Source organism: Pseudorasbora parva, chromosome 14, assembly GCF_024679245.1.
Source record: "Pseudorasbora parva isolate DD20220531a chromosome 14, ASM2467924v1, whole genome shotgun sequence".
NCBI lineage: Eukaryota > Metazoa > Chordata > Actinopteri > Cypriniformes > Gobionidae > Pseudorasbora > Pseudorasbora parva.
In genome coordinates this window covers 18,147,617-18,174,167 of record NC_090185.1, presented here as the reverse complement: position 1 = coordinate 18,174,167, position 26,551 = coordinate 18,147,617, and the positions used below count along the sequence as shown (strand labels likewise).

The 26,551-nt window shown below is 39.0% G+C and overlaps 1 protein-coding gene across 1 annotated transcript in view; it reads left to right on the top strand.

The window, feature by feature from the left end:
- cntnap5b (contactin associated protein family member 5b) overlaps positions 1-26,551 on the top strand; it is an 86,754-nt gene that overhangs the window by 46,481 nt on the left and 13,722 nt on the right. Inside the window, exons 9-15 of the mRNA XM_067415734.1 lie at positions 332-475; positions 861-1,032; positions 14,413-14,519; positions 14,752-14,871; positions 17,455-17,655; positions 22,500-22,656; positions 22,845-22,972. Coding sequence (XP_067271835.1) covers positions 332-475; positions 861-1,032; positions 14,413-14,519; positions 14,752-14,871; positions 17,455-17,655; positions 22,500-22,656; positions 22,845-22,972 — 1,029 coding nt within the window. The remainder of the gene's footprint in view (positions 1-331; positions 476-860; positions 1,033-14,412; positions 14,520-14,751; positions 14,872-17,454; positions 17,656-22,499; positions 22,657-22,844; positions 22,973-26,551) is intronic.

Below are 26,551 nucleotides of genomic sequence, written 5' to 3'. Positions count from 1 at the left end.
TGAACAAAATCCAATCCCGCGTGCACATGTTCACCCCAAAAGCATTTACCGAGAATTCAAACAGGATTTTTAGTTGTAAAACACTCTTTGGCAGGCACACCTGTATGCCGACTGAATTTTGGATGCGGCTGTCTGGCAAGCTGCCATCGCAGACGGTAAAACTGAATCTCTGCACGTCCCTCTCAAGGGGAATAGTAGATTCTCTGCTGGGTTGACATATGCAGATTAACTCGTTGAGCTCCAGCGCACAAACCCCAGATCTGTCAATCATTCGCCCTGATTAATGCACGGCGTTTGAGGCGTAACATCGCTCTGTGTCTTCCTCTGCCAGGTCAGGCTCTGAGTGACGGGCAGTGGCACACGGTGTCCATTAGCGTGGGAGGTTTCCAAGTTTCCCTCTCGGTGGACGACGAGCCTCCATCCACCATGCAGCTGAAGGAGATCGCACAGCCTGGGAAGAGCGTGCTAATTGGCGGTAGGGTGCTAGTGTAGTTTTACATTTAAAAGCATTAACTTATCATAATATAATGCAATCAATATGTAAATAAAATGTGTGGGCTGAAATCACAATCTCCACTTCTTTGGTACTTTATCATTCATGTGTTACTATGGATTATCAAGTGATTTACAAGAGATTTACCTTGTTCTTAGCAGATGATATCAGGCTGTGTTCTGAGCTAATTCTACAGAACTATTAAAAAATACCACACTTATTATAGCTAGCTTTATAAAGCCAAAATATAGTCAGTGAGAAGATAAAGCTTTGCATTTAACTTAAACTACTAAAGAGACGTTTTTCTTTTATACGATTCTATTTACATTTGTTACACTACTACATCATTATTATATCTTTTCAACAGGTTGCCCATCAGTGTTAACCAATCAGGGTTGTCGGAATCCGACGCTGGCCTATCAAGGCTGCATGCGGTCTGTTATCCTTAACAACCAGCCAGTCAACTTCTACCAGGTGCAGCAAGGCCTGCTGGGAAACTACAGCAAGCTCCAGTTTGACATCTGTGGCATTCGTGACAGGTATGTATACATTAGTCATTCTGTTTCATATGCTAACAACAAGGGGCTTTTTAAATAAATGATTGTGATTCACTCATTATGAGATACTTTATTGAGTGACACGAACAAGCACAGTTTCAAAACAATGTAGCGTAGTGTTAAAATCCATGGCAGTGATTTGCATGCTAATTGGGATTCACCTTTTTGCCTGAAACATCAATTGTGCGATAATGCTTCACACCTCGCCCATAATGACTGATGGTTGTTGTTAATAACAAACAAACTACATACAGCAGAGGTTCATTTAACGTGAACTTAATCTGCTTGAGCTGTGGGCAAAGTTTAAAGATGAAGCTTCAAACAAGGATTCGACTCAAACACATCTCTGTTAGGTGTTTTAAGAGAACTTAGGTGTAATAAGCAAGCTGGGAGTCCTGAGATCACAGTTAAACATATTATTTGAATAATTATGTATTTGAGCAATGCATCGCTGTTCTGTACGCATGTGTTCTCCTTGTGCAAATGACACCATAGCATTCAACACTCTTTGCACAATGAATGATATAATGACAGAATTAATTGAAAAGAGGGAATGAGCAGATGTGACAATTCCTCCATTATCCTTTATCCCTCAGCATCCCGGCCTGTTTTCCATGGTCTGTTTTCCATGGTCTATTATATGGCACACATGCACGCACAAGCGAGTGATAAACACGGAGGAATAAAAATGAGGCAGAATGACAGAGAAAGAGAAAGGCAGGTGAGGATAAGAGCATTTTGCTGGGGGTGAGAGAAGCTAGGGTGAGAGCATTAGACAAAGGGAAAGAAAGAAAGAAAGAAAGAAAGAAAGAAAGAAAGAAAGAAAGAAAGAAAGAAAGAAAGAAAGAAAGAAAGAAAGAAAGAAAGAAAGAAAGAAAGAAAGAAAGAAAGAAAGAAAGAGAAAGAAAGAAAGAAAACTAATGGATGGATGGATGGATGGATGGATGGATGGATGGATGGATGGATGGATGGATGGATGGATGGATGGATGGATGGATGGATGGATGGATGAACAAATAAACAAAAGAGCAACAGTTGAAAGGAGGAATGAAAGAAATAAAGACTAGTGAACTGAAAAATGGAGAGATGGATGAAAGAAGGGAAGGATGAAAGAAATAATAAAATAACGGATAAATTGAAGAAAGAAAGAAAGAAAGAAAGAAAGAAAGAAAGAAAGAAAGAAAGAAAGAAAACGAATGAATGAATGGATGAATGGATGAATGAATGAATGAATGAATGAATGAATGAATGAATGAATGAATGAATGAATGAATGAATGAACAACAGTTGAAAGAAGGATTGAAAGAAATAAAGACTAGTGAACTGAAAAATGGAGAGATTGATGAAAGAATGGAAGGATGAAAGAAATAATAAAATAACAGATAAATTGATGAAAGAAAGAAAGAAAGAAAGAAAGAAAGAAAGAAAGAAAGAAAGAAAGAAAGAAAGAAAGAAAGAAAGAAAGAAAGAAAGAAAGAAAGAAAGAAAAAGAAAGACTATTGTACTGAAGTTTGGAGGGATGAAAGAAAGGATGGATGAAAGAAATAATAAAATACCAGATAAAAATGATGAAGGAAGTATGAAGGAAACTGAATGAAAGACTGAATGAAAGACTGTACTAAAGGGTGAGGGATGAAAGAATGAATGGAAGAAATGAGAGAATAACATAAATTGATGAAGGAAGGATGAATGTATGAAAAAGAAAAAAAAGATGAATAAAAATTAAGACAAGTGTACTGAAGGAAGAAGAGATTAAAGGAAGGATGAAAAATAAGAAAATAACAGATAATTTGACAAAAGGATGGCCATATGAAAAAGAAAGAAGAAATAAAGAAAAAGCTACAGGAATTTAATGAAGGATGGAGAATGAAAGAAATAAGGAAATAAGGGTTAAATTAATGAAAGAAGGATAAAAGTTTGAAAGTAAAGGATGGATGTAAGAAAAAAATAATGTACTGAATAGAGGGTGAAAGGGTTAAAAAAAGGATGGAAGGACTGATGAATGAAAGTATGAAAGATATACAGGTGGATGGATGGACGAAAGAAGGAACTACCAGACAAATTTGTTTAGTTAGATTAGGGATAGAGCATTAGATAAAATGAAAGTAGAGAAAGAACGCTTTCTAGCACGTCAGGTTATGGAAAGAGCATTAGACAAAGAGAAAGATAGTCAGGGGAGAAAAGAGAGAGAGAGAGAGCCAGGTGTAGGAAAGCGCATTACTGAAAGGGAACGCTAGCCAGGGAAAAGGAGGGAGGATGAGATCGTAAATTCTCTCCTGTCAATCTCGTCTCTGCAGGTCTTTCTGGCAACGTATGCCACATTCTTCACCGAGCAAATGCTCAGACCTGGCACCTGGGCAAATGACTGCTGGCAGGGCCGGCATGGGGATGAATTGTGATTTCAGCTCTGCCAACATGCTGTGAACGTTCCAGGGGGGGGAAGGCAGTTCCAGGCATGCATCCACAACCCACTCAGTCTGATGTGCCCTTGTCAAACTAAATTTGAAATGCGCTTTTGACCAACCATCACCTCAGAACCAAAAGAGGTCCAATTATGTTGTAATAAGTGTAATTGTTCACAAGAAACCGCTTAGGCCTTCATGGTAGCAGATGTTAAACTAAAACATATGTTGTGAAAAAAATGTATTTAAAGCTGTTTCTTCTTCATTTAGTTGTACTCAATCTGCACCTTAATTTTAGACCATATTCAGTGTTTTAAATTGTGATGATATACACTATCTTATACTATTTGACAGAAAAAAAGTGTGGAATATCCATAAGATAGTCTAGGCTAGCTGGCTAATCCTAGTAATCCTATCTACTGACAACTTTTTGACTCTTCGTGTCAGTCCAGAGTGCAATATCCAGGAATGATTCTGATGAGTTGGCAAGCAGAATCCAAAGTAGGGGCGCATCAGAATGATGGATAATTCTGTTAAGTTGGGTTGGTTAGAAAGAACTAAAGTAGGGGCACATTAGAATGATTGTTAATTCTGTTGGGTTATTTAGCAGCAACCAAAAGTGGAGGCACATCAGAATGATTGCTAATTATGTTGGGTTAGTTAGCAGCAACCGAAGAGGGGTACATCAAAATGGTAGTCAATTCTGTTGGGTTGTGTTCGTTAGCAGAAACCAAAGTAGGGGTACATCAGAATGATGGTTAATTCTGTTGGGTTGGGTTGGGTTGGGTTGGTTGGGAGCAAACAAAGTAGGGGTACATCAGAATGATGGCTAATTATTTTGGGTTAGTTAGCAGCAACCAAATTAGGGGCACGTCACAATGATGGTTACATTTGTTGGATTGGGTTGGTTGGCAGCAACCAAAGCATGGGCACATCAGAATGATGGTTAATTCTGTTGGGCTAGTTCACAGGAACCAAAGTAGGGGGTACATTAGAATCATGGTTAATTCTGCTGGGCTAGTTAGCAGCAACTAAAGTAGGGGTACATTAGAATGATGGTTAATTCTGTTGGGTTAGTTAGCAGCAACTAAAGTAGGCGTACATTAGAATGATGGTTAATTCTGTTGGGTTAGTAAGCAGGAACCAAATCAGGGGCATATCAGAATGATGGTTAATTATGTTGGGTTGGGTTTGTTGGCAGCAATGAAAGTAGGGGCATATCAGAGAGATGGTTAATTCTGTTGGGTTATTTAGCAACAACCAAAGTAGGGGTGCATCAGAATGATGGTTAATTCTGTTGGGTTGGGTTGGTTAGAAAGAACTAAAGTAGGGGCACATTAGAATGATTGTTAATTCTTTTGGGTTATTTAGCAGCAACCAAAAGTGAAGGCACATCAGAATGATTGCTAATTATGTTGGGTTAGTTAGCAGAAACCAAAGTAGGGGTACATCAGAATGATGGTTAATTTTTTTGGATTAGTTAGCAATAACCAAATTAGGGGCATGTCAGAATGATGGTTACATTTGGTGGATTGGGTTGGTTGGCAGCAACCAAAGCATGGGCACATCAGAATGATGGTACATTTTGTTGGGCTAGTTAACAGGAACCAAAGTAGGGGTACATCAGAATCATGGTTAATTCTGTTGGGCTAGTTAACAGGAACTAAAGTAGGCGTACATTAGAATGATGGTTTATTCTGTTAGGTTATTTAGCAGGAACCACATTAGGGGCATATCAGAATGATGGTTAATTATGTTGGGTTGGGTTTGTTGGCAGCAATGAAAGTAGGGGCATATCAGAGAGATGGTTAATTCTGTTGGGTTAGTTAGCAGCAACCAAAGTAGGGGTACATCAAAATGGTGGTCAATTCTGTTGGGTTGGGTTGGTTAGCAGCAACCAAAGTAGGGGTACATCCGAATTATGGTTAATTCAGTTGGGTTGGGTTGGTTGGCAGCAAACAAAATAGGGGTATATCAGAATGATGGTTAATTCTGTTGGGTTAGTTAGCAACAACCAAAGTAGGGGTGCATCAGAATGATGGTTGATTGTGTTGGGTTGGGTTTGGTTGGTTGCAAGAAACCAAAGCAGAGGCACACCAGAATGATGGTACATTTTGTTGGGCTGGTTAACAGGAACCAAAGTATGGGCACATCAAAATGGTGGTCAATTCTGCTGGGCTAACTAGGAACCAAAGTAGGGGTACATCCGAACAATGGTTAATTATGTTGGGTTAGTTAGCAGGAACCAAAGTAAGAGCACATGGGAATGATGGTTAATTCTGTCGGCCTAAAATTATGGTTTGTTCTGATGAAAAGGTAGGGGCACATGATGGTTATTGGTAAAGGGTTGGAGAGTAACAAGAGTAGAGGTACATTAGGGTGTTAGTTCCTTCTGAAGGGTAGTTAAGCAGCACACAGAATAGGTGAAATGGTGTAGTTATTGACATTTTTGGTTGGTTGGTCAAGAAGTAGAATCCAGATTAGAGGCATGTTATCAGAGGATGTGCAAAAGTGTTAAGCCTTCAAGGTTAACTCAAGAAGATGTGGGATCCTGACAGGCAGAAAATAGGTAGTTCTGATTGAGCGAAAGTCATTGTCAGTTGCCCCAGTACGCTCAGTGAACTGCGTTAGAAAACTCTTATGGGTAGGTGAGCAGCATCCAGAAGAGGGGCATGTCGTAGTGATGGTTATTACTAAAGGGTTGGAGAGCATTCCGAGTAGGTGAATGTCAGGGTGGTAGTTAATTTTGATGGGTAGGTGAGCAGCATCCAGAATAGGTACTTGTCAGAGTGATGGTGATTTCTGATCGATCAGTTAACAGCATGCAGAGTAGGGGCATGTCATTGGAGCCATTCCCACAGGGCAAGCTTTCAAGGTTAACTCAAAAAGGTGTAAGCATTGGATACTTTGGGGAAAAAATGCCTCAATACTCTATTATTAAATAAACTGCTTTAGTATTGTAACAGGGAAGATGGCGCCGATAGTAAGGGCATGCCGTCTGATCCTCTGTTGTTTCCACTTGTTTCTTGGTCTGTTTGAGTGTTCAAATTCGTTGGCTATAATAAGTCAAAATGTGGCTACATCGTTAAAGTACGATCGCCAAATGCTGCTCAATATTAGATCTATTGTTGCGCCTCACGCCAACAAGGATATGACTGGCCCGAGTTCCAGCTTACCCCCTCCACCTCTGCTGACTGATATACCTTGGTGGTTGCGCCGGGTACCGTGTGCTTTTTCCGGGAGGAAACGGCGCAGGAGGAGAGGAAAGCGGGGGGGCATCGCTGTTAGACTGAGATCCTGCATGGCTTTTCAAATGACACGTCATCCTTGTCTGGATGTTGCGTGGCCAGAGCTGGATCGCGGCTTTTACATCTCACGGCGTTCTCTCGAAATTCCATATCAATGGATTGTGCCTCTGTCAGCGGATACGTTACGGCAGCCTCTTCGCAGACGCTCACCTCGTTTTCGGCGGGGTGGGGTGGACTATCATCATCTTCGTCCGCTGTGTCGGGCGTCACATATCGCCTCACAACAGGTCGGTGACTCATCTTCAATCAAAATGGCTGTAGTAAATTCGAGGTCGCTTGGAAACAAGACGTTTATTCTCAACGACTTTATAAACTCTGGCAACTTAGATTTTTTATTTGTGACTGAGACCTGGCTATCTGTCGGAGATAATAGTCCTTTCTCTGATCTTACTCCTCTTAATTATAATTTTTTTAATTCTCCCCGTTTGTCTGGCCGGGGAGGTGGCCTGGCATCTGTTTTTAGAGACAGTTTTTGTTGCCGAATAATAGAAACGGACACTTTCACAAGCTTTGAAGTTCAACTATTTTCAGTGGACTCCAAGAACTCATTGGTGGTAGCAGTGGTTTATCGTCCACCAAAATCAAACAAAAACTTTATTAATGAGTTCTCAGAATTCCTAGGTGGCATTACCCCTAAATTTGAGAAAATTCTAATCGTTGGTGATTTTAATATTCATGTTTGTTGTGACTCCACAGTATTAGCGAAAGAGTTTATTAGTCTTATTGATGCTTGTGATTTCTCTCAATGGGTGAAAGAACCAACACACGCACAAGGTCATATTTTAGACTTGATACTTACACATGGCCTTTCTATTTCAGACATTCTTATTGGTGATTTAAGTTTTTCGGATCATATGCCTATAATGTTTTCTGCTGATATTTCCTGTCATACTACTGAAATCACTAGACCTGCGAAATGGTCACGTGTTGGCTTATTTGGCCCAACCACTGTTGTAAATTTTTCCGCAGCATTCAATGAGGCTTGTCATCTGCTTTCTGTTGATTATCTTACTACTGTGTTAAATGTGGATGAGCTTCTTAACATGTTTAATTCTGTATGCACCAGTGTGTTAGATAGTGTTGCCCCTTTGAAACTAAAAAAAAACATAAAAACAAAGTTGAACCATGGCGAAACAGTGAAACTCGTAGTTTAAGACAAGCCTGCAGAAGAGCAGAACGCAGGTGGAAAAAGGATAAACTCCAAATATCCTATGAAATCCTACGGGAGTCATTAATTATATATCAAAAAGCGGTGAAAGTTGCCAAATCTACATATTTTTCGGAGATAATTTTAAATAACACAAATAATTCCAGGACTTTATTTAAAGTATTGAATTCTGTTTTTAATCCAACAAGTAATAATTATTTAGTGGAGTCTTCTTCTTTGTGTGAAGACTTTTTGAGATTTTTTGTGGATAAAATAGATTCAATTAGACAGTGCATTACTCCCTGTACTGATGACCCTGCAGAAGTTTTGATTCCCACTAAGTTTATAAATTCATTTGAGCCGATTACTATGCTGGGTTTAATGGATTCAGTTGTTAAGCTGAAGCCTTCTACCTCTGCTCTCGATATTGTTCCTACCCAATTTTTTAAACAGGTATTTGATAGTGTTGGGGTCTGGATTCTAGAAATTATAAATAAGAGCCTTCTTTCTGGGTCTGTTCCTGCTTTTTGTAAACATGCTTTGGTTAAACCTCTGTTGAAAAAGCCAAACCTGGACACAACTGTCCTATCACATTTTAGGCCAATTTCTAACTTACCGTTTATTGCAAAAATTTTAGAGAAAGCTGTGTTTTTGCAATTAAATAGTTTTTTGGCCACTAACAGTATTCTAGAAAAATTCCAGTCTGGTTTTATGAAAAATCATAGTACTGAGTCTGCACTTCTAAGAGTACTGAATGATATTTTATTACTAGTTGATTCTGGGAACTCAGTAATTTTAGTACTCTTAGATTTGAGTGCAGCTTTCGATACAGTGGACCATAGCATTCTTTTATCACGCCTTGAAAAGTGTGTGGGAATCCAAGGAACTGCCCTGAGCTGGTTCAGATCTTATCTTAGTAATCGAACCTTTTCAGTAGGTATTGGTCATGCTACTTCATCTGTAGCATCTCTTACCTGTGGTGTTCCTCAAGGGTCTATTTTGGCTCCCATTTTATTTTCCCTTTACATGCTTCCACTAGGTTCAATTTTTAGGAAGCATGGAGTGTCTTTTCATTTGTATGCAGACGACACCCAAATCTATTTACCCCTAAAACATAATGACAAGCATGGCTTAGAAACATTGCTTGCATGCTTAGCGGATGTACAATCTTGGATGTCTTTGAATTTTTTGCATCTAAATGAGTGCAAGACTGAAGCAATTGTCTTTGGGCCTTCAGTTAAAAAAGGAAATCTAAATCTTAACTGTGGTAAACTAAACTCTTATATCAAACCAACGGTTAAAAATTTGGGAGTTGTTCTTGATCTGTCCCTTAAATTTGACAAACATATAAATTCGGTTGTAAAATCATGTTTTTTCCATCTTAAACTACTGTCTAAAGTCAGATCTTTTTTATCTTTAAAAGACCTCGAAAGAGTTATACATGCCTTTGTTTTATCTCGCTTGGACTATTGTAACTCTTTGTATATCGGATTACCTCAATCTTCGATTGCAAGGCTTCAGATGGTCCAAAATGCCGCGGCTAGGTTTTTAACTAAGGTTCGTAAACGCGAACACATTACTCCAGTATTAGCGTCTCTTAATTGGTTGCCAGTGCATTATAGAGTTGAATTTAAAATTTTGTTGTTTGTTTATAAGTCGTTAAATGGTTTGGCACCTGCATATCTGTCAGATATTTTGATTGTAAATAAGTCAGTTAGATGTTTGCGATCCTCAGACAGTATTACATTGGCATATCCTAGAACAAGATTGAAGTTGCGAGGTGACCGTGCGTTTTCAGTGGCTGGTCCTAGGTTATGGAACAGTCTTCCATTATCTGTGAGGTCTGCATCGTCGATATATGAATTTAAATCGAAGTTACAGTCTTACTTTTTAAATCAAGCATTCCATTCATTATAACTCATGGTTTCCTTTTAAGCTTAAATTTAGTGATGTATTGTTATTATTATTATTATTATTTTAAATTATTATTATTTTATTTTTTTAATTTCTCTTTTATTGTTGTGTTTATATTATTATTTATTATTCTTATTTTTATTACTGTTCTTTGTACAGCACAGTGGTCAACTTTTGTTGTGTTTATTTGTGCTTTATAAATAAATAAATGAAAATGAAACAGCTCATCACTTTGTAAATTGACTGCCTGACCGCATCTTCAACACATGTACATATTTGGGGTCATTTAGGTGAAAATTATTTTATTACAGAAGAACAGTTGTTCTATAAGAGAAGTCACGGGATTATTGCGACAGGTAGGTTTCATGGCACTTCTAACTGATTTCCACAATGTCTGCAAATGGTAACTGACTTGTAAAGGTTAAAAACATTTTGGCAAAATTTCACTGGAAAAAAAGTCTATTGTCTATAATAAGAAACCTTTCCCCCCTTACGCTAAATTCCTGATTGCCTGGATTCCTACTTAAATGACTGTATTTCACTCCCGAAAAAATGCTAAGTAACAGTATGTGTCCGCACCTTAAAACTGATGGTCATGTGCGCAAGTTATCCATGTTGACCCTTATTGACCCCTATGCCTTTTCCGGTGATATAGGTTGCCATCTCCTCTTACGTCCAAGTGATGGATGTCACTTATTCTGAAAGGTCAGGTAGCAGCATCCAAAGTAAAATTGTCATTGTTTGGTTACCTTTGATTGGTCGGTAAGCAGCAGCCAAAGTAGGGGAACGTCATCTTGCAACGATCCTGAACGCTGTTGAATTATGACTGTCTAGCCTAGCCAAGGACAAACACATAAAGAATCATTTGAGGGACAAATCGAGATGCAACATCATTAAGAGCCCCATGAAGCTTGTTGAGTACCAAGGCTGTAGAAGATGTGCCTGTTTTCGCTTCAGTAAAGCTTATCAGCCGTAGTAAATGAAGATAAGTGAGGACAGTTGTGGGTTTTGGCTGTCCTCTAGAATAAGTTAGAAAGTCTCGAAAAGGTAGGTTTCTCTCTGATGGCCTTTGATCACCATCCTAAATCATTTGTGTAGATCTAGCCTAGCCGTACTTCAGACAGTTCTCCCTGTCTCTAGCTATATTCATTTCTTGCACTATATCTAGCATCTCCTGCTTTTTTTCATCATTTCATTGTCTCTTTATCACTCTGTCTGTCCTATGGCTAGTCCCGAAGTCCCTGTCCTCGCCAGCTGACTGCAGTTTGATACGTCAAGGCAAATCAATAGAGATTTGGACAGCGGCCACTGGGCCAAGACACCTCAGCTTCTGCCAACAACCCCCCCTCGCTGAATAATGCCAGTGGGGAGGAACTGGTTTGTGGGCAAAAATATATAGCTATCCTTGGTGATCCAGAGTGGTGATGCTATCCACATTGCCCTGTTCTTCATGAGGTGCATAGCCGAATTAAGCAAACAGAATAAAAGAGTGAGGATAATGTTTAATCACAGTCGCTTGCTATGGCTGAATAAAGATTCACACCACAGCACTTTAGATATCCTTCGGTCCGTGGCCCCTTTTGCTCCTTTTAACCTTTCTGCATTAAACGCTTTTTTTCTTCGAAAAGACAGGCCTTTGTACTCTTGTGCTTAACGTTGCAGAAAGACATTAAGATGTATTCAAATGTATTTTAGGGTTTAACAGTCAGGTTTCATCCTGTATTGTTCGTCTGTTAGTGCTGAGATCAGACGGCACCGATGTAGATCGACCTCTGCTGAGTTTCAGAGACGTTCGCAATCTTGCAGCCAGTGCGGCGAGACGGTTGTTATTCCTGTACTGTCCTCCCTCATCACACTTAGTGTTCACGATTCATTGGTTTATTTAAAATGATTTAACGTCTCCGTAATGTTATGCCTCTGTCAGCTCTGAAATGAGTTGTTTTATTGTTTTGGGCTACTGTTGTTGGTAATACAGCCTTCCTAAAATCCTAAAATAATGATAGACTTGATAATGAAGCGTTGCCATTGGGATACGCCAAGAATCTCTGGTGTGTGACATTCCACTGTAATTCCACTTCCCGGTCTGGTATGGAACGCCCCACATTTAAAAATAGCATTAGATGCAAATAAATATAAAGTATTCCGACATATTTTGGAGTTCAACTTCCATCTGGTTTTACCCTTCATTGTTCATCCGTTAGTGCTGAGATCAGCTCATACTGGTTTAGAATCGACCTCTGCTGAGTTTCAGACACGGCCGCAATCCTGCGGCCTATGAGGCGAGACGGTTGTCATTTCTCTCCTCCCTTTCCTCATCACACGCTACATGGATATGAGTTATTTCTGCTACAATGGAGTCTGACAGCTGTGTTTTCTTCTTCTTCTCATTATCCTGATCTTTTGTTCCTTCTCTGTACTCTAAATGAATCAAAGTAGCAATCAAGTATCATACGATTCTTTAAAATTCTTTTTCCTAACCGCTGCAGGTATTAATATTTTGTACAGCATTTGATTAGTGGATTCAATTATTCAATTTTCTTCTAGTGACAGAAACTGTTAGAACATTAACACACCTTTCAGATTCAATAGTCGTTATTGTTTCGCTGGCAAAGCAGTGCTTCAGAAGAGATTGTAATTTTGGAGCTAAATACATACCCAGATGGTTTTGTTGAATTATATTTTAACAAGGGAGTTCAGTTGTGTTGCAGTTTTAATTAGCATTTTTACATCCAGGTATTTAGCATATGCTTTGCATTAAATCGCTTGTGTATTTTCGTCTTTTAGAAATTCAATTTCAGCAAAGTTTCCTTTCTGAAGTTATTAGTTTGTCATTAGTGCTCCATTAAGTGATTTTTATGAATAATGCATCATATGCAGGTAGATTTCTTTTTCTGCTGATGAGAACGAGGTCAAAAATAAATACCTAGACTTGGGTAAACCCAGCCTGATCTGCTGGCGATTTCATTTCGCCCCGCAGCTCAGTCTGGAAACCTGCACATCCATTTCTACTGCTTCTGTTACACTTTTGCAGCAGCCAATCAAAGACTGGCTTATCCACATGGCACAATATTGGTGGGTTTAACATGATGACGGATAGAGAATAGGGATGGCGAAAACTAAACATTTTCTTGACCGACCACCGAGCCTCATTAGCGGGTTGAAACCAGTTAACCGATTAGTTTAAAATATGCTGCGCTATTTCAAATAACAGCTGTGAGCCGCGCCTGCAATTTCCCAACTCTGTCGCATCTCTCTATGATCTCTCTTCCGCCCGCTCTCACACACTGTCCCGGCGCCTCCCTTCTACTCACGCCACTTTTTAAAAATCCCCTACAGCGCGAAACGCGGCGCCAAGAAGCTTGTTTGTAATCGGAAGACAAATGGCTCCTTAGTTTCAAAATGGTTTGGGTACAAGGTGATCGCGTTGAAAATAAAGGCATTTGTCTAGCGTTAGAAGCTCATTTGAAACATTGCCGCGGCTCATTTAAGAAAATGACAGCTCCGAAGAGACGTCACTTTAGTTCGAGGTAGTGCTAACAATAATAAAGAAAGACGATCAACACCTTATGTGTTACCACTGAAATGTAGATGTAATATATTTCCAAATGTAAGCCCATCTCATCCGGAATGCACGCTTCACACTGTCGTCTGCCCTGGCTCTAACCTTGAGTGTTTTAGCCTGTTTACTTTTTGCAAACCCAAACGCTGTGACCTCGCGCCAAATGTTTTTATTGGTTTATTAAGTACAAACAGGCGAGTTATGAAATATTGAGTGTGAGGGATTTGTTCACTTCACACAAAAAGATTTTGGAATGAGATGGCTAACTGTAGTAGTGTTTAGTCCTCTGTCTATAATAGCCTGATTTAGACAACTTTGATCGGTTAATGTTGATACGGTCAACCATCAGTCATCGGTTAACATCCCTAATAGAGAAGCGGACAAGTCGTTGCCCGTTGATCACGCCTCTTGTGGTCTGATTGGTTGAAAGACTACCCAATTGAATAATGCTCGTTTATCACACCTGCTACTGCTTGTGCAGAAGAAAATACCTAGCAGAATCCCCAGACCAATGTTCAATCTTATATTGAGCTTGTTCTGGTGATAGCCAGACAAATAAATACCCTCATATGCAATTAAAACACAGGCTGTCATATACACGATAAAAACGTTTTGATAATTTTAAAGGTCGCTAATAGATACATTACTTGTACCTATTTGACAATAAGACTCATCCCAACAGAGTCACCGAGAGTTAGTTTCTTGGCCTCAGATTTAACTTCATCGGATTCACAGTCTTTCATCACTTGTCTACCAGCCTCATCCTTGAGTGAACATTCAGTCTGTCGCAAAATTGATGCATCCTTCGTGAGCTTTCAGCCTCGCTCATCTATTTCCTAATAGTCACTTGTGGTTATTGATTGATGCCACGTCCTTAAATCCCTCCGAGCACAAAATGCATTACTGCTTGGTATTGTACCGTATGTCGCAGTCTGTCGTTTATGTGATTTGTGTAATTCGATTATGTATTTTCCACCGCGCTGTACAGTAAGCACTGTAAAAGTTTGATCAGAAATCCTATTTGTCTTGCAGATGTCTTCCTAACTATTGCGAGCATGATGGGGAATGCTCTCAGTCCTGGAACACGTTCTTCTGTGACTGCTCGGGAACTGGGTACACGGGAGCCACCTGTCATAACTGTGAGTAACGGTTACAGCAAACAAAAATGACACGTTCACTGAACAGTTTGTTAGTTTTTGTTTTGTTTTTTGAGAAAGTAGCTTCAAACTCTTTAAACTCTCTCAGGTTTTGTGATTGATGAATGTTTAAAGTTGTTTTTTTTCTCTCAGTTATTTTGAAATTAGCAAACAGACATGCAACACATGCATTTAATGAAGCTCAACATGAACTGACTTGATGTTTTCTGGTCAGCCATCTTTGAACCCTCCTGCGAGGCCCACCGGCTCACAGGAAGCGCCTCAGGCTTTTTCTCAATCGATCCTGATGGAAGCGGGCCCCTTAAATCCACCGTTGTCTACTGCAACATAACCGGTGAGACCTCTGTGGGATAAAACACATGTGTTAGCATGAATACTGCAGGTGTGGGATAAAAATAGGGATGCATGTAAAGTGTATAAGCAGTGTTTTATTTTCACAAGTTGTATATGTTAAAGGCACAGTATGTAATTTCCACCCCTAGAAGTTGCTTAATCCAAAAAAAAAAAAAAAAAAAGGCTAAAAAAAAAAAGTAGCTTCTACAGCTGGTGGTAAAGAATCTGACTGAACTCATCATATTCATGTATAAACAAATGTATTAAAGATGTTACTGTAGTTTTGGAATGAGGTCGATGGAGTAATTGCTATTGAGAGACAATTGCGAGACACGACTTGAGAGCAATGGAGCTTTTATTATGTCGCAGACGACTGATTCCACTTCTTCCAGTCGTGCGTATGTGGGGTAACACCGCATTGTTTTATCATATTAGATACATTTGAGTGTGTTGAAAGTTATGTTTAAGTTACTCTGTGCATTCGCTTGGCCGCTACTATGAGACACTTGTTGCACCCTGCAGTGAGCTAGATCGATATTAGGCATGGTAACCAGTTTCCCACCTGTCTAATAAAACACAAACACGATGTGATTGCATGACAGAACTTTGTATATAAAGCTGCTGTCCGTAACTTTTTTTGGTGTTCAAGATTTACAAAAATGATATAATGAGAATGTACAACATGAATCCTTTTTCCAAATCGTGTTTTTGTCTTACCCTGAATCATTATAGTACACTTATAATACGTATTTATATTGGGACTATTTCAGGCCAGACTGGTAGGTACCGCTGCGGAGGAGCACAGTCCCTGCGTGATCCGCCATAGACATAAACAGAGAAGTAGCTCCGCCTGCAACGTTTTTCCGCAAGATGCATGCAGTTCTGTTTATTAACCACTAGAGTGCAAAAAGTTACGGACTGCAGCTTTAATGAACAGTATTTTTTAGTAAATGTACTGTATTTTAGTAATGTACTGTATTTGTATTGTAAATCAACATTGACCACTAATTGAACAGAATTAGTTAAAGTAAGTGCTATTATGTACGGTTAAATTAATGTTTGTTCACAGTTCATTCATATTAATTCATACAATTTGAAATGTTAATATGCACTACTGCTTGGGGTCAGTAAGATTTTTTTTTTTAAAGACTGCATTTATTTAATAAAAAATGCAGTTAACATTTTTACCATTTAAAATAACTTTTCTATTTTAATATATTTTAAAATGTAATTTATTCGATCAAAGCTCAATTTTCGGCATTATTATATATGCTGAATATATTCTGATTTTGGACAAACATTTATTGTTATTATCAATGTGGAAAACAGTTGTGCTGCTTGATGTTTGGTGTAAAATGTGACAGAAATCTTTTGAAACATAATAAATGTCTAATAAATGTCTTTTTAATCTTACTGACTACACACTTTTTAATGAGATATGGGTATATATAGGTACTGTAATGTAACTAAAAATATATTACCCTATGTAGAAATGTCTTTTTTCTATCTTTTTAAAGCATTTCTTGATCTAAATTAAAAGATTGTTGATTGCCATTGCATGTTTGTTATATACATTACTAATGTTAACATATAGAACCTTGTTGTGCAGTTTTACAAAATGAACATGAATCTATAATTGACCAATATTGAATAAAGTTAAAATGTAGGCTACATAAGTAATAGCAACTCTCAAGGGTGAATTTAATCTTCCGCCGCCATGTCCTGGGTAAATAGCTTCCATCAAATGTTTGCCGGTAGTATTTTTGGGGGGGATTATTGTGCGGTTGCTTTAGGAGGTTTTGAAGGTACAGAGCTGTTGAATTGTTAAAGGCAGTTTTTTTGGCCTGGGGAAATATGTTTGAATCCACATGAAGGTGGAGTCATTAATCAGAGCTTGAACTTGTCCAATCGCTGATGGATGTTGCGCTGTCTGCCAGGGTTGTCTGTGTCCCAGGGTGCAGAACCACGGGTCTGTCCGGGGGAAACCGCGGCTCGGTCCGTTTTGCTGGACCGGTATACAAGCTGCTTGTCTGTGAAATATTACTCATCTCCTGCAGAATTGTGATAAAGCATGGCTCTCTCACACACATTCGCTGGCTCGGGATCCACTAGAATAAAGTGCCATTGACTTTGGCCAACCTCAATTAGAAATGCCGCATGAAATGTAAATGACTACGCTTGGCACATGCAGACTTAAGTGCCTGCTGGCTGGGTAAACAAAACCCCCTCCCCCCTGCTGAGGTGTTAAATGAAAGCTGACGTCAGGGGTGTAGCGAAGATTGGCCTTAACTCTGGGTTGGAAGAGACTTGCTACGCGGCTTTATTTTTAAAGCTAATTGAAGCCGTGCTCTTTCTCGGTGAGGTTTGTGTACGTTATTATCTGGATTACAGCTCGCTCTTGTGATTGAATGAATCGAGGAGGTATAAAAGTGCTGCAGGTTCAGTTTAGTAAAGGATTGACTTTGACAGTGCAGATAAAAGGGACTGGGTTGGGAATGAATGGTGCTACTTACTACATACTGTGCAGTATATACTACACTTTTCATGTCTAAAAGTCTTGTGTGTACCCATCTGTGTTTTCCAGATGATAAGGTTTGGACGGTAGTGAATCACAACAGCACAGAGATGATGAGAGTTCAAGGTTCGTCTCTTCTAAAGCCCCATGTGATGAGGTTCAACTACAGTACGTCTCTGGAACAGCTGCGGACTCTTGTGGGCAGGTCTGAACAGTGCCAACAGGAAGTTGTTTATCTCTGCAGGAAGTCCCGCCTCTTCAACACATGGGGTAGGAATTGAACAACATCTGATGTTTTTTTCCTTCAACTTTTTTTGTTCCATCTGATATATTGCATTTTAGCTTTGTTTCAGTTTACAAACATGTTTTAAATAGTTAGTTAAATACCCACATTGACAGACCAAATGCAGTGATTGAACAAACATTTTATGGTCCTATGCCTTCCAGACGAATATATATACTGTATATCCACAAGGCTTAGGAGTGTGTTTATAGAAATTTTGACCGTTCTGATGTAGATGTTGGACGAGAAGGCCTGGCTCGTAGTCTCTGCTAAATCCTAATTCATCCCAAAGGTTGAGTTCAGGACCAACCTGTGCAGCCAGTCAAGCTCATCCATGTCTTTATGGGCCTTGCTTTGTGCTCTGGTGCACAGTCAAATTGGAACAGGAAGGGGCCATCCCCAAAATGTTCCCACAAAGTTGGGAGTGTGAAATTGTCCAAAATATCTTGGTATGCTAAAGTATTAAGAGCTCTTTTCACTGGAACTAAGAGGCCAAACTCAACCCCTGAAAAACAACCTGCCACCATAATCCCCCCTCCACCAAACTTTACACGTGCCACAATGCAGTCAGGCAAGTACCGTTCTCATGAAAACTGTCAAACCCAGACTCACCCATTGGATTGCCAGACATAAAAGCATGATTCTTCATTACAAAGAACATGTCTCCGCTGCTCTAGAGTCTAGCGGTGGCGTGCTTTAAACCAAGGCTACAAGGTAAGGCTTGGATGCAGCTGCTCAGCCATGGAAACCCATTCCTTAAAGCTCTCTACACACTGTTCTTGAGCTAATCTGAAGGCCACAAGAAGTTTGGAGGTCTGTAGCTATAGAAAGTTGGCAACTACTGCACACCATTTCTGCAGTTTCTATTGTTCCCAATTGCTTCCACTTATTTATATTACCACTATATATATATATTGCAAGTTCTCTCTCTTAGAAATCATGGAGGGGTCTGAAATTGTCAACGTAGGTCCACTGTGAGAGACATAATCTGAAAAAAAAAAAAATCCAGAAATCACAATGTATGATTTTTTTTAACTATTTATTATTTATTATGTACATATAACTATTTATTATTATTTTTTATTATTTTATTTATCACTTAATTTAGTGATTGCTATCAGAATATGAAGAGTCTTTAAAACAACATTACAAAAAAAAAAAAATATATTCGGAACAAATAGCCTACCCTGCCTTTAATGTCAAGCAGTCACTCATCAGTGTTCACTATCCGATCAGTTCATCCTTTCCAATCCCCTTTTTTCTTTGATGAAACGTCTCAGCTCACTGGCTGATTTACCCGAAGTGGAGTTTGTTCAGATCTATAATCTGACTTGACCCCAATCTAATTTTCAATATTAATTGATGGGAAATGGCGACATTTATAAACTAGCCAGTCCTTGAAATTGTTCATCAGTTTGTGCCAGGCACAGAGATATTTGCATAATGAGATCTGAAGTTGGGTCCACATTCTTGCGCTCTGGTGGCTGTAGAGCAAAGTCACAACGTTTGGCCTGATTTTCCCTGGGGGGTATTGGGTATAAAGACTAAATGTGTGGAATAATGTTTGCTGGATCTGGTGGGAATATCTCCATTGACTTCTTTTTTCAGATCTTTTAACCTTGGCCCACAACCTACAGGCAGCTAGAGTATAAAACCTTTAGCTTTTATGTGTAATTGTCAGCTACGATTTTTTAGATTATTGTTATCATTTTGGACATTTGTCAAATTAGTGTGTAAACCCCTTTTTAAATGTGTTTTTATTTAAAAGGTTTTTAATGTTTTATTTATTTGTTTAATTTAGTATATTTTATATTTTAGGTATACTTTACAAGGTTTCTTTATAGTTAAAGGTATACTACCGGTATGTAGTATTTTTGCAGTAAAAAATCCAAAAACCATCAGGCCAGTGTTATATATTTTGTTTAGTTGAGTTCTTACAATATCCCAAATGTTTCCAACTATTTGTAAATTATGAGAAAATTGCTATTTTTGTCATGAAGGTAAGAGGATCACACAGCAGATGCGGAGAAATAATGTAGTTTTAATTCAAAACCGGGCTTGACAGAGGGTTCAGTACAATACAAAAAGCAACTCAGGGCACTGGGCGTAGAATAAAGTTAAAACTCAGGTCTCGGCTTGTAGACAACGCCACCGCAGTCAGCCCGGGAGAGACGAGTGACGCTTCTCCGGCTCAGAGGAGTCCCCCTAATATAAATCAGCTTCCAACACAACAGGACTATGCCAGAGACACAAAGTAGACAGCCATACTGAACATGAAAGAAAATGCAATACTCAGGCAGAGACGAGTAGAAAGCGGGGGGGGGGGGGGGGGGGGGGGGGGGGGGGGTTGTGGGGGGAAGAAATAGAGACATTAATGAGAGGGAAAAAGGCATCAGGTGAGGGAGAACCTGCGACGGCTAATCGCCAAAGAGAAACAGCTGCAGGGAATAATGACCAAATGAGAGGGTGTGTGCATCAATAAGGTAATGACAGCGAAGAGAGAGAGAAAGAGGGAGAAACAGGATCATGACAATTTTAACCAAGGAACTGGGACGTCTGAGCATAGCATCGGAGGGAGTCGCCTGTTTCTGGTTTTATTTGACAGAAATGCTTTACTCTTAGCGGTGTGCAACAAGTATCACAGCAGCCGTTGAACGAATGCACAGAGTAACATCATAACATCATTTTAAACGCACTTAATTGTATCTGATATAATAAACAGAGCTGTGTAACCTCATACTCATGCCCGGAAAAGTGGAAATTGCGCCGGCGACTGTGTCCCGTCATAATAAAAGTCCCGTTGCTCGCGAGTCGTGTGTTGCTCTTCAATCGCTCCAGCGGCCTTGCTCAGCTCCTTCAACACTCGGTCCAGCTCTTCATCATACTACAGTAACATTAATAATCACATCCATAAACATGATTTCTGCCCGAGTCTTATCCCGATTCTTTTCCACCGGCTGTGAGGTGAAGACCACATGTCCCAAGATTCTGCGCTCAAACCTGGCGTCATCAAATTATGGCGCCTTCCAGCGGACGGAAAAGTTACATAGTGCAGCTTTAACAATAGTTAATTTATTAACTAACATTAATGAACAATGAGCAATACATTTGTTACAAAATGTATTGATATCTGTTAACTGTTTATTGTTAGTTCATGTTAACTATACTAATTAAAGGGGGGGTGAAACACTCAGTTTCAGTCAATCTCATGTCAATCTTGAGTACCTATAGAGAAGTATTGCATCCTTCATATTTCCGAAAAGTCTTTAGTTTTATTAAATTTATAAAAGAAATATGGGCTGTACCGAGTCTTTCCGGAAAAAACCTGAGCGCCTGGAGGCGTATCGTGTGGGCGGAGCTAAAGAATGACGAATGCGCAAAGCGGTGACGTCCTCAAGCGTGGAGAAGAAAACATTACCCTAAATAAACCATGAATATCAATCATATTCAACTAATACATATATGATCCAGAATCAGATCCGGAGGCTGAAATAAATTGAACAGGGGAAGCAACAACAGCAGGACGTCCGTCTCTGTGGTATGTACTGTATTTAGTGGCCTGTCAACATTTGTGTGTGTTTACTCGCAGTTTATGAGGACATGATTCGGTTTATGGACTATTGTATGCGACTAAACCTTAGCAGTAGCAAGCAAAACGGTTTAGCACGTCAGACTAGCGTAACGTTATACATAGAACAACAATGGAGTAACCGTTAGCGCATTTGAATGACGAAGCTCGCTTTGTGTGAACGTCCCCTAGGTTTATGTTTGGGTGGTTTTACAATAAACAAACTGACACCTATAGTGGTCAGCTAAACAAATGTATTTAAACACACGCCATAGATCGCATGCTCCACTGATAAATTAACTAACGCTATACACAATCGTGCTGTTTACTGATGTTTACTTACGCAACGATAGCCAACAACAGACATTTGAAGCAGTTTTACTCACCGCCTGCTTCCAAAACAGGACCGTGAACCTTTATCGTTGGGACCGCTCCATCAAAAACACACTTCTTTGGTAACTGTTGATTTCATGAAGTCCTGTGACAGCAGTGACTGTGGAGATCCACGTTTGCGATGAAGTTTCCCGTCATTCCTGCGTTCAAATCGGTTCAAATGCAGCGCTGCCTTCCCGGAATGCTGTGCTGAATGAAGTCGCTTGACGTCAACCATAGGAATAAAGTGGAGCGCGGTGCGGACTATAACCGACATTAGTGTTCACGGACGAGTGGATCTGCACCTTGAGAGCAGTGTTTATGGGCGTGCATTTCCTCTCTCGCTCTACAAGGACCTTCTGCTCTGTTCACGTCAAGCCGACCCATACCCCCAAAAAAACTCTCCGAAACTTGTGAGAAACCGGAAGGAGTATTTTTGACACAGAAATACTCCATCAAACGTCCAACATAAGTTTTTGAAACTTGTCAAATAGCAATGTAAAATATATATTTGTCAATGTAACAATTTCTGTTTTGTTGTTGTTTTTCTAATTTCCTGATTTTACTTTTTTTTTTTTTTAAAATTATTCAGCAACAGTACTTTATTTTCTAAGCCTAGGTTTTTTAGTTTTTTTTTACTCTACGCATATTGTCTACATGTCTGATTTCACTTGAAAAAATGGGGTAAACTATTCCTTAAAATAACAGCATGCACAACTGTATAATGGTGTTTTATAATACTGTTTATCAGCCACAACACAAAAATATATTTTGACTGTCAATATTGAATTTCTATATTGGCACATCCCTAAGGTGTTTTTAGTTATTAGGGGGTGGTGGATGTCAGAGTCATTGTGAAAATGAAGAAATGTGTTGTTTTGTTTGCTCCAGATGGGACGCCCTTGTCCTGGTGGTTGGACCGGGCGGGAGAGAGAAGGACGTACTGGGGTGGATTTCTCCCCGGGGTGCAGCAATGCGCCTGCAGCCTAGATGAGAACTGCATCGATATGAACCACTTCTGCAACTGTGATGCTGACCGCAGCTCATGGTATAAGCCTTGAGCTCAATCCAATCATTCCTGTTTGTCTGTTTCTACACTAGTGGTCTTTCTTATTAGAATGTGTGTTGTTTTGTTTGTAATTTGTTGAATATCTTCTCACCACATGTTTACAATATCAGTACCAGTAGATGCTGAGACCAGCCATGTGAACGCAGCTATTGTTTGCTTGTGAACAGGGAGAATGACACAGGAGTTTTGTCCTACAAAGAGCACTTACCAGTGACCGAGATCTTGGTAGGAGACACAAACCGAACCGGGTCAGAAGCAGTATACAGAGTCGGATCTCTCCACTGCTACGGGGACAGTACGTAAGGCTTTATACATATAACAAATATCATGTTTTATCACACTATACACATTTTAAATGTCAGTTGCAGATGTACAACTGTATTGTATGGAAAATTGTTTCCGCCACAGAATAAAAAATGGCAACTTTTTATCTCATAATTCTGTGATATAAACTTGCAATAACAGTTATAAAGTCAGAATTGTTAGAAAAAAGTCACAATTGCGAGATATACTAAAAGACTTTATATCGAATTGCAAGTTTTTATCAATCTCACTTTAACTCACAATTGCAAGTTTATAGAAAAAACGGTCAGAATTGTGTGATGTAAGATAAAATGTCACAATTATCTTTTTATATAATTTAACCATAATTTTGTAATTAGCAAATAAGCATATTCTGTTAGGCTACTTAAAAAAACTACAAAATATTTGCCGTCAATTTTTTAAAAATAATACATTGACATTTATCATACTGTATAGTTTATTACATGGGGGGAAGCAAATAAAAAGTGGGTGGGTCTACCCATAAGACAAAATATGATAGGTGGGGAAATTGCTCAGTCTGGGGGTTCTCCCCCAGAAAAAAAAAAAGATTTCATAGATGTGATTTCCTGCATTATGATGCGTTTTAGGCCATATCCCTTTCCTATACCAAAAAAGACCTCAAACCAGTCAATACCAATAGTCTAATAAAAAAGCTATATTCATTTAACTGCCATAGAAATCAACATTTTCACAGAGTATGATAATGAATAAGTTGCATGTTTTTTATTCTCCGTATCCCGACAGAAAAAGTGCCGATTACTAAACGATTAATTGGGCCAGACAAAATTACAGAAATCACTGAATTAATTACCGTGGCTATAGAGTGGGGGTAAGACGCATGGCACAACGTTTTGACCCATATCGCGAGCATAGGTTCAAATCCGCCTTTTGGCACACTCGCTCTACTCCCTTTCCCCATCACATATCAGATCGGAAAGGTATTTATTTTCAATAAAAAATAGAAAATATTAGAAAAGGGGAAATAAAGTGTTTAACATGTGTTTAATAATAAGTTTCTTAATAAGTTTTTCGGTTAAGGGGTAGTCAATGTAAGCAGACATCACAGAAAAATAGGAGACACCCCTCGCTGCAGCCTGTAGCACGATGACGTTGCTGGATCAGATCCAATACGTACTGGATGGTGGATCGTTATGGCAATGTCATATAGCCTACCGATCTCTGGGTTAATTTATAATGCGTATGTGCTAGTCTTGACATGTATGATCAATATTGTATATAGATGATGTTCTATTGTGTAGTTGTAGTACTGATAAATAGTATTAAGTAACTATTGATGAATAATAAATCATCTTTTCATAAATGTGATGCCTAAATTAGTTTCGCTGTACATGCATGCAAAATAAAAAAAGAATTTTATATTCTGATCAAACTTGCTGTTGAGGGGAAGAAAAAAAAGAGTCAAGTAATTGTCTCTGTAATTTTAATCCTCAAGGTACAATGCAACACGATCTGTTAAGAGCTTAAAAAACCAGTAGCCTACACATTCAAGGGAAAATGCAAAACGTGTCCTGATGGCGTGAGCATGTTATAAATCATTATTTTTGCGCGAGCGGTTTGAGTATTTATTATCCAGCAAAACTCTCCTGTGCATTCAATGTCCCCAAAACTCTTCTGCGCATGCGTATATGACGTCATCCAATTGTGAATGAAACCACCGCGCATGTGCATCCAGTACGTGTTGGATTTAATCCAGTACGTCATCGTGCTTCAGGCTGCAGCGAGGACTTCTTGAAAAATAGGGTGTCAAAATTGTACCTTTAGGGGTACAACAGCTTGTCGCTGGGGCAGTACCCTTAAAAGAACAACGTTGTACCATTTTTACCACAAAAAAGGTACTCAAAGGTTCACTTTAAAACTCAAAGGTACTAATATGCACCTTTTAGGAGTGAAAAAAGGTACAAAGATGTCCTTTTAAGGGTACTGCCCCAGCGACAAGCTAAAGGTACAATTTTGACACCCTATTTTTCTGTGTGGCATGTGCTGAATTAGAGACGATAAAAGTGAGTGGGTCCAATATCATTGGTCTTAAAAAGTGGGTGGGTCTTGTCCAGGGCTGGACTGGTAATCTGGCATACCGGGCATTTGCCCGGTGGGCCGACGCACTTTTGGGGCCGGTATAGTGTTTAAAAAAAAAAAAAAAGAAAAAAGTTTTTTCACCACTGACAACATGCAGCGACAGCGGCCCATTGGTTTGTCTTCTGAATTGACAAGCTGAAGCGAGAGCGACCTCTCCTCCATATTAGGCGCTTTTTTCTATTTATTTATTTATTATTTGAGCGCATGGAACTGCAAAGGTGAATTATCCGCACAACGCTGACGAACGTACGCTGCGTTTAAATACTGCTCTATGAACGGCACTTTGACTTATTTAGTTTTATACAATCGTGTGATATGAAAACATTACAGTTCTGTGGTGAATCAGCTGAAAACAGCCGCGACCATACGTAGCCTATTCATGACGAGGTAAAGTGGAAAACGGCAATACACACAAACGTTTCACTTTAGCACAACCACAACTTACTCTGCAGCTACTAACAGCGAAGAAATATGGTGTTTAGGAAGAAACATTTATTAAAAATGTTGCTATATTACATAAATTAATATTGCAGAATATAAATCACTTTTATAAAGGCTGTTTTCGTATTTTCTACAGGTGTTTACATTTTTTTACTTACAAATAAGTTTATTATATATGTTTTATATAGTTTTGGAAACAATATAGCCATATAATGAGGAGCACGGTTTGTACAGTCTGTTTTTTACCCTGTGACTACCATGATCTTACATTTAAATGAAACTGGTCTATAGTTAAACTAGTCTATAAAACAGCTTTAAGTCTAGATCCCATAAATAAAGGACAAAGCTTTTTTTTCCTCTTTAAAAGTTTTAATAACTTTTTTTAATAGATTTAATGAAATGTAATAGCCTCATGAAAGATAGATATCAGTGTCTTACTTAAATGATGTGTTAACTCTTGAAAAATATGATTGTTCAACCCCAAAATGTGATCATTTACTCACCCTAATGTCACTCCAAACCTAAATGAATTTATTTCTGTGTAGCATAAAATAAAATAATTTGAGTGTGTTTTTTTGTTCATACAATATTCAAATGGTAGCCTAACCAAAATGGCTTGGTTGCCAACATTCTTCAAAACATCTTATTTTGTGTTTTCACAGAAGTCATGCAGGTTTTAAATGACACGAGAGTCAGTAAATGATGACAGCATTTAAAAGCAGTAAATGTACTTTACTGCATCCTAGCTCAAAATCATCAGTGCTTTACTGCTAAGGGCATTTCTGTCTGACCAAAAAAGCAATATTAAGTTTATCTGCATTTGCAGCAAATTCGATAATATCTATCATTATTTGTCCTAGTTTTATTTATATACGCCAATTTAAGGCCCCAACCCCAGCAAAAACATTCACGGGGAACTCATGGGCCGGATGTGCTGGGTATGCCAGAGCCGAATTTAAGCCCCAGTCCAGCCCTGGTCTTGTCCCACTCACACACAATGGTTCCGACGCCC